A 9,270-nucleotide genomic window follows, 5' to 3' on the forward strand; every position below is an offset into this window, starting at 1 on the left:
TTTCACATTACAGAAAGTTTATTAATGGAGTAGACCATTACATATGATACAGCATGTACATCACAGAACTGATAAATGGTGATAAGTTTTAGCGCCGGGCTGGACTCTCTGGAGGAGGGATATTATAATATAAAGGATTCAAGAAAGTCATGGGAAACATGGTACTGTGAAGCTGGGTACTCGAAAACTGATAGGAGAAATCGCTCTTTAAGGATACGAAGAAACGAAAATTTAACGTCTATATGCACAAATCCTCTAGTGAGCAAAGTTAAAATGTGTGTGAGAGCGTAGAGAAAGGGATGAAAAAAAAATTCCTACCTCCGGTCGATAGTTATTTTAAAAGATTGTACACAGCACTGTGGTGGGTGCTGCAACCAGCCGGCGCCAGCCCACACGGTTTATGGTTGGCCCAGCCCCACCCTCCTCCTGGGCTGCCACCCTTTCTCCTCCCATCACTCCCCTCGCGCATCACTAACAAGCAGTAGTGGCAAGGCACTGTCTCTTGATCTTGTATGGTACTCTCACTAAAGATTAGAACCGTGGTTAAAATGTTTGTAGTGACGTTTTGTTGGAGATTGAAATGGTTCAGCACAGTGGTCAAGTCAATTATTGGAGTTTACATTGCGAGTGTGAAGATTATGGGCACTGGTGCAAGGGGATTAGTTGTCTACAGCTTGTAGGATTCACGAGTTTTCAGGCCATTCACTTCCTGTATCTGTTACAGGGATAGTGAACAAACCTAGAGCAACAGGTGTTATGGTGGCAAGAGAGAAAGGGTAACGAGGCCAAGCCATACCTCCACCTGGCCAGTAACAGTAACAACGCTAGAAACAATGCTGGCAGAGGATAGCTAACTGGAGCGGTTGGCCGTCGGACTGTTCACCTTTCAACATTGGGTAGAAAAACCTTGGATGTTCAAATGGAATGCATCACTCCATTTTATACATATTGTATAAGATACATTTTTACATATAATACAGTTGAAAACGTCCTACGTACACGCTAGTGTGGCCTGGATGACAAAAGTCTGGCGTTATGGCTCAAAGGACTGTAACTCTTTCGAAGGCAGCAGTATGTGGCAGCGTTATGTAATAAAACTGCTCGAAAACTATCGAATAATTTTACACATAGTGGGGTATGCAATTAGGTACAAAGAGTAGTGACTAAGACCATATCACCTCCACCACCATACATACATACATACATGGGCTGTAGTAAAGGAGACAACTTAGAGTACCACCACATTCCTACTGCTTCAGGGCGACAGGCCCTGTGGCCAATTAGCACACCTCTAGGCTAACTACACTAATACAAACAATACAAAAATTACACAAAACGATTTTAATAACTGCTAATATCAACAGACATGGTGCAAACACTTCAGCATTTAAAGTGTCCAAAGTGAAGTTTGAACAAGAATACATAGTTTGAATGAATATATGAACACAATAAAAACTTCGAGAGAGAGAAGCTGGTGCCAAAAATTGGGTCAAAAGACCATGTCCGTCTACATCTAAAGCAAACAAAGGTTACAAATATGAAAATGTACATAGATGTACAGTTTATGACAACTGGGTCCCCTAATTAACCATAAATTCTTCATCAATTGCTTGTTGATTTGACAGTCAATTTTAAGAAAGTCAATTACAGAACCAAGGAGTCAAGGTCGGGGGAGAGAGCATTTCCATGGAGAAGTGTGAAAATGTTTTTTCTTAAGTTCTGAATTAGATCAAAGGCATATTAAAATGCAAATGTCAATTATTGAAGACCCAAACCAAGATGGCAGACCACAAGCAAGGCAAAAATCACCAAAATTGTCACACTTCACATCTTCCCCGCAGGAACTGTGAGATCAAGACAGTAAATATTACACCAACTACTGTTAGCTTAGGACATATACAAAATACAGTTTACAAGAAAATTACATCTACATATGCAATATACAACTAGTGCTCAACAGGCAGGTACAGGCCAAGCTAAGATCTTGCTTCATAATCAATATGTACAATTTACTATACAGCAGTAACACAGCTCAGGAGTATATCACCATGTGCTCTGTACAATATGGCGTTTACAAAAGGTACATGTTCCAAATGTACACATCAGCATTTTCTGTACACTAATTTATTACAAAATGTTTACATTACATGCCGCAACATTGGCCTCCTCAAAAAAAATTCAATAATATTCACAGAATTTACAATTTGACAATGTTAGGTCTTTTGGCAAGGGCAGGAGCTCTACAGTATAAACACATGGGCCTGTTCCAGCCTGCATGAGCTGAAGTACAGGGATACAAAGATACAAGATTAACAGATATTAAGACTGCTTATTACATCCCAGAACCAGCAAAACCAAGATCAAATGTGTGAAGTGGTTAGCCTTAATATGCATGCTGGTCTGAAAGAGTTTGAGCAGCATGGTGGTTTTAGCCCAAAAGGTGGGCTAAGGTACAGTGGCCCAAGGACCTGGTATGAGGGGTGCATTATTAACTGTACACATCCTGATGATGGTGAGAAGGATATTTCTGTGCCCCTACCTCATAATGACAGTCTCAGGGCCACTACCAAATTGTGCACTGCAACAGGACCTTGGCAGGCATACCTTAGATGGTGAGGTGTCCTTGGTCCTAAAAATGATCTTAAGATGCAGTACATGTGCCAGTGTCCTAATTCTTTTGCAGCTGGTGAGACAAAAGGTTGTTTAGTGAAAGTGTTGGATTGAAATTTGTATATATAATCCAGACACCAGTCTACTAGCACACAGGCAGGACTTGCCAGAACTGTGCCTGATTTATTGGTGGTATTGTAGTATCACACTGACATTACAAACACACAAACAAGTAAGAAAATATAGAATATTCAACTGTACAGATTTATACAGTAATGCCCAATATTACATATTGAAATTGCCTTTATATATACCAGTTGATACAATGTACATCAAATTTTACAATGCGCTAGGCCAAGTTGACCCATTGGCTGGACGAGGGCAGAGTCCCGTTCCTAAATTAGGACACGGGCAGGGCAGGCACCTCACACTCCCTTTAGATTCTCACATGCTCATACGCACACACACGCAGTCACTTACGCTCATTCACACAAATGCACATCTTCAGTTGTTTGGTGCACATGGCCACTTTTCCACTTGGTCATGGTAACATACAAAGCAACACCAGCCAGCAATTTGAGCGTTACACTGTCCCTCCCCTAAAAAAAATTATTATCTGTGCCAGGCTCTTAATTTTTGTTTTGCAAGGTCTACATCTACATCCAGTGTCCTAGGGTGCAGATGCTAGTTCAGGGGCCAGGATTAGTCGTCACCTTGTCCAGAACTAAGAAATGGGCTGCCTTCCACTTGCTCTACCTCAATCACTTCAGAAGTACCATGGTTTGGCCTGCCCAGGCAAACATGGCTTCTAAATCCTAACATTATACACCACTACTTATATGAAAGAAAGAGCAATACAACAGTAGGTAACAACATTTACCAATTGGGTAAAAAGTGGCAAACAGGTATATGTCTAAGATTCAAAATTGATATATATGGGAAAAGCTCACTACAGCAAAATCATGCAAATAGCCACAAGCCCACAATAATGAATAACATGCTCTATCAAACTACAAGAGCCTAGCTGAAAAGTTACTATGCATTAAGGGCACACCAAAATAAGTTTGAATTAATGTTAATTTAACTCTTCCTGTTATCAATAATGATCTTTTTTCTCTCTTTTTTTTTTTTTTTTTTTTTTTTGCAGAAAATCATACTGTATTCACTGTCACATAAAAATCTTCTCATCTTCAAAGATCAGAAAAGTCAAGGTAGAACCACGATTACCTTGAGACACAAATTTTAAGATATGCTTATCAATAGCAATAACATATTAACTCAGTAAAATTAAAGGATTTCTTAATTCCATTCCACATATGAACTAATTTATTCCTATTTTTTTCCAATAAAAAAGGGGAAAAAATATAAATAATAATACCTTGCAATTAAAATTGCTTTTCAGCATCTTATATATCATCTATGAACCTTCTTGTAAGGCCAACCAATCAATTTATTCTGTTAAAAAGAAAAGAAAAAAGAAAAAAGAAGAAAAAAAAAAATTTAGTCCGTGCAATCAGACCAGACTGATTATGCTTGTGTTTCGAAACAAAAACATAGACCTCTGAATATTGTATTCCATCAATCAATAAGGCTATGAACAATCTTTTGGATTATACACTTCATGTATAATGGAAAACATCAAAAAAGCTAAATCAAGTGCATCACACCACAAACATCAGTTTCATGATAAAAACTTCGTGCTCAGAAAATTTCTAGAATGAATTCTTCGTTTAATTGTTTACATAAAAGAACTTTTTTTATTTTATCCTTTTTTTTTTTTTTTTTAACCTCTCTCTCTCTCTCCTTTTTTTTCTTTTTCTTATGGCTTTCTCCCTCGATGGAAAAGTGGGATGTGGCAGGTGGTGGCACAACTCCAGCTTAGAGAGGGCTGGTCATGTTGGGCCCCATGGAATCAGGGGCATTCTTCATGAAATACTTTTCTAACTTAGCCAAAATGTGTTTACCTGAAAGGGGAGGGAAAAAGAACAATAATAATCATGTAAACATAGGTCAGTCGTCAGTTTCACTATCTCGCCTATAGCATAAAAAACTGTTAATAATCACCAAACAGTAGTATCCAATATAATGATAATCTATTCCTAGCAAAGCAATTTTTCATGAAAAAAAAAAAAAACTCACCATAAGTATACTTGCGGAGAGTTGAAATGTGTGGGCGGATCTTGTGCATGAGCATTTTTCGCTGAGCAGGTTCAGCCACATCTATCATTTTCTGCACCACATAGTTAGCATACTGATCCTTCATTAACATCAGCAGAGAGCTGTGTGCATTGTCGTTATATCCACACACCTGGAAATATAGAGCAAATTTGTTTAAATATTGGATTCATTCTGTGTTAATAGCCAGGAATCCTTTAAATGTTATATTCTTCATTATAATTAAATGCCAGAACATAAATATCTCATAAGTATATTTCCTCAATAATTCCTTCTCAAAAATTTGGCATTATATCCATTACATAAATATAGCATAAAAATAGATCTCACAAATTCATGAAAGGGTTATATAGCAATAAAAAACAAAAGAAAACGATGTCAATGTACAATCGACGATAGTTATACCTCAATCATATTTACCTCTTCAATGAGCATGGCCCTCTCGGCACGGGTAGCATGCGTCACACACTTCTCTACTACGTTTGAGGCAAATTTATGCTGAGAGAGCTTTAGAACCCCACCACGCACCACGCCAACAATCTTGCTCTTATCTTCTGGTTTTCCATGTTCTGGGGGAGAGGAAACATTTTATCTAGATGTATCTCTTAGATGTATTTTGACCAGAAAAATACATAATGTTGTTATGACTGAAAAAACACAAATTGCTAAAAAGTTGTGTATTGGTCTAGAATGTACAAAAGTAAAATCTTACCAAGCACATGTTGGATGACGTAATTGCCATACTGATCCTGTAGCAGCTGTTCGGTATGTTGGTGTAGCTCCTCAAGCACTGGGGACGTTTGGTCTCCAGTGCAGTGCTCCAAGATACGCTGAATAACACGGCAACCATAGGGGTGTGTGGAGAGTGTGAAAACTTGCCCCTGTAAAAAAAGGAGTACAAACTGAATGGTCTATACCTCTTTCTCCTTGTTACTTTGAATTTTTGTATCCGAGACACTCAGATATACTTTATCATTACATAACAATAATGGGAAAAAATATTAATGCTTATTACAGTAAGGTATTAGTTTACCTGGAAAGCATTGATGATAAACTGTAAGGCCATTGGATCCACACACTCAATGCATTTTTGCACAACATGGTTGCCTGTGAATTGAAGAACAAAGGATTAACATAAGCAATAGTTTCATTTCCAGCCAGCATTTATCATAATGCATGAAATATACTGCATGGAGCTGCAGTTCTTAAAGAACTTACCATTCTGATCCTTAACACATTTAAGGACATGGCCATCCAGTTCACGCACGATGTCTTTCTGCTGGTCCTGAGTAATGCACTCAAGAGCCTTTTGGATCACACGACATCCATACATCTGTAGTGCTAAAGGCAAAACGTGGCCACGAATCTTGTTTGCCAAGACAGTCTTCTGCTCGGGGGTTCCAAATTCAAAGAACTTCTGAATCACGTAATTACCTGAGAACGGAATTAAATTAAATTTTGATTAGATATTCCTGAAGACATAATTTGGTATCCTCATATAAAATTTAATAACATGAATGTAAATATTCTCTTGTGCAAATGCTGCACATTTATTGCTATCATTTTTGTATTGTATCTGAAAATATAGACAAAAAAAAAAAAAATATTTTTTTTACAATACATACCAAACACATCAGTCATTAGAGAATAAGCTGCTGTTAGGATTTCGTTGAATACCATCTGCTTTTCAGCTGGTGTTGCTCGTTCAAGCTTTTGTTGAATGAACCTACAACAGAGAAATATGGATAAATAACAATGCAAAAATCATGTAAATTCACAGTAAGAGGTAATAAAATTATCAAGATAACTTCTGTATTTCACAAGAAACAATCTATGCACTCTGTAATAAACATACCTGGACCCATGCTGGTCTTGGCTGAATTCCACTATGTGGTTGGCCAAGTCTCTGAGCTGCAGGTTGGGGAATCGATTGTTTCGGAAGTCCTCCAGTAAGCGTGAACGACCAGTACATTTTTCCAAGCTCAGGTTTCGTTTTATGGGTGGGAATAAGGATGAGGATCCGCCAGAAGTGAACATTCCATTTGTGGAACCATTTCGGAACTTTGCTTCTGCTCCTGGTGCAGCAGAGATGACGCGATTACCAGACATTAGGGCACCTAGTGGCAGTGCCGAGGAGGTGTTACTGAGGCTTGGGGGTGGTGTCAGGCTACCAGAGGTTAGACCAATAGGCCCAGGGGATGCAGTAACTGTACCAAGTGCTCCATAGTTGCTAGTCCATTTGCCACTTCGGAAATCTTGAGAAAGTGGTGACAGAACTGAAGTGGTACGGTCTAAAGAATCACGTCGCCCCATGCTCCCTCCAAGACCTGAAAGAGTTGGTAATCTTTGTCATATGATCTTCCCTTTGACCTTAGTGGAGAATGTTATGAAATGCTACTCATAGTTCAGTTAAATTTAGGGGATGCACCTTTTCAACTGAAGACGCTCCATACACTCTTTATTATTAAATGATATTCCAGCTCACAAAATTCAGTTATAAAGTTGTTAATGGATGGGACTTACCACCACCTAAATTGCCAATAGCAGGGGATCCAATGGTGCCCAGGGTGCTATTGCCAAAACCTAGACTACTAGTTTGCAGACCCAACGAGTAGTTGTTGCCTGTTAGTGCATTGGAAGTCTGCAGGCCTTGCGAGAGGGAATCTGCAACAATGAGAAACGAACCACACACTATAATAATCTATGTTGTACTGTTGCATGACAGGATGCACTTATTACACAAGATCAACGTCGTACTGTGACTTTGTGATTAATAAATAATATTAATGAAGGCTAATAAACAACATGCAAGATCTGACTAAGATGGTGCCATCACTCACACCTGTAAATCACAGCACATCCTTGATACAAGTCTGAATAGTTTGTGTATGTCCATTTCTTTTCCCTTAGCCAGGGACCGTGTAGCAGTGTTATTAGTATCACACTTAGGTTCTGATGTATTCATCATGCAAAATCATTTAAACTGGCCAGTTCATATGGAGAAAGTTTTATATGTACATAATTGTTCCTTTATGACTTGTCTTATTCTACTACTACTTATCCATGAGCAACTAGCCAGTGAATTGGTTATTGGGGTCTTGGGATGTTAGCTTTCACAACATACAGTATTCATATTGGTTACACTCAACATGCGTACCAGCTAGTGTGTTCCCAGTGAAGGTCTGGGTGTTGTTTAGGCTCGGAGTCTGGCTGTTGTTGTAGATGGAGGCTGGTGGAGTTCCTATCTGGGGTGCCTGCAAAACATGAAGATCATTAAGAACTCTTACTATCTATATTATCACGTGACTAAATTTTGCCAATCCCTCTTGTAAACAAGGTCAGCTTTCTCATGTTCATCTACTGGCCAATCATTATTCATACCCAGTAGACCAGACATCACACATGAATGTAAATAGAGGAATGGGATTAAGGTAGTACCTGGTTTCCTAGTAGCCTCATGTTGTTGGCAGCAGCAGCCTGGGCTCCATTGGCACCATTGATGATGACTGGTGCAGGGGAGACAAGTCGAACTGGGGCACCATTACCTACTCCTCGGAGGTTACCCATCAAAACCGCCCCATTCTGATCATAATAGGCTGGGATTACCTGCTGTAGTAGAAGAAACATGGCAAACTTTAGTATATACAGATCAAGAAAATTTATTTGCATGCATCATTGTTTCCCTCTCTCTCTCACAAATACACAAACACACACAATGTATAAATGTATGTAAAAAGCTATTGCATGTGTATAAAAATTCAATACACAAGCAAATAAGTATTACATACAAACATTTAGTATATATCAGAGCACACTGAATACATAAACATATTACATCCATAAACATAGTGAATATATCACACAATAATAAATTACGTAATACACACCTGATATTGTGAAAGTGGTCCCTGTATGTTGCCTGCTGCAGCTGCAGCTGCTGCCAAGTTACCATTGCTCTGATTGGTAACTTCACTGGTTTGAGATGGAGAGATTGGTCTCCTGGGCTGACCACCCGGTCCCTGCTGTTGGATGATATTTGCTGGATACACGCCCCAGTGCACCCCATAATACTGAGGAATCACTGCTGTCGGACCTATCACAACACAATGTAATGATTCAGATGTAGTAATTTATCAGTCCTACAAAGTCTAACACAACAACCAATCACATATAAACTATGCACTATTGCAGTAATAAAATACCCACAGTGAAATACTTTTTGTTATGTTACAAATTTCCTGCAAGCATTAATATTAAAACACTAGTCCATGCAAGATAAACGGGGTAAAATAGATGTAAAAGCCAAGCATGCCAGGTGAGAAGCTTTAGTAATGATGGGATGTAAGAAAATCTACTGTAAACTTTCAGTATAAATATCAAAAGAAAAATACATTGACAAATAAAACTATCAGGACTAAAGAAGAGAGCATACACCTCTATGGAAATGCTATTTACTAGAAACCTTACTGAATTAAAAAGAATTTG

At 38.6% G+C, this 9,270-nt stretch overlaps 1 protein-coding gene across 7 annotated transcripts in view; it reads right to left on the reverse strand.

Annotated features, from left to right (window-relative positions):
- LOC125036318 (pumilio homolog 2-like) overlaps positions 1 to 9,270 on the reverse strand; it is a 190,417-nt gene continuing 181,147 nt past the window's right edge. For 5 of the 7 annotated variants that reach the window (XM_047628815.1, XM_047628811.1, XM_047628809.1 and 2 more), the window contains 12 exons: positions 8,673 to 8,878; positions 8,224 to 8,394; positions 7,943 to 8,039; positions 7,309 to 7,449; positions 6,641 to 7,112; positions 6,411 to 6,511; positions 6,004 to 6,219; positions 5,819 to 5,892; positions 5,498 to 5,666; positions 5,191 to 5,354; positions 4,750 to 4,918; positions 1 to 4,574 (listed from right to left, as the gene is read on the reverse strand). In XM_047628815.1, the coding sequence (XP_047484771.1) occupies positions 4,489 to 4,574; positions 4,750 to 4,918; positions 5,191 to 5,354; positions 5,498 to 5,666; positions 5,819 to 5,892; positions 6,004 to 6,219; positions 6,411 to 6,511; positions 6,641 to 7,112; positions 7,309 to 7,449; positions 7,943 to 8,039; positions 8,224 to 8,394; positions 8,673 to 8,878 (2,066 nt within the window). In that variant the 3' untranslated portion in view covers positions 1 to 4,488. The remainder of the gene's footprint in view (positions 4,575 to 4,749; positions 4,919 to 5,190; positions 5,355 to 5,497; positions 5,667 to 5,818; positions 5,893 to 6,003; positions 6,220 to 6,410; positions 6,512 to 6,640; positions 7,113 to 7,308; positions 7,450 to 7,942; positions 8,040 to 8,223; positions 8,395 to 8,672; positions 8,879 to 9,270) is intronic. The other 2 variants (XM_047628810.1, XM_047628814.1) reach the window with 2 other exon arrangements.

This window comes from Penaeus chinensis, chromosome 21 (assembly GCF_019202785.1).
Source record: "Penaeus chinensis breed Huanghai No. 1 chromosome 21, ASM1920278v2, whole genome shotgun sequence".
NCBI classification, from domain to species: domain Eukaryota; kingdom Metazoa; phylum Arthropoda; class Malacostraca; order Decapoda; family Penaeidae; genus Penaeus; species Penaeus chinensis.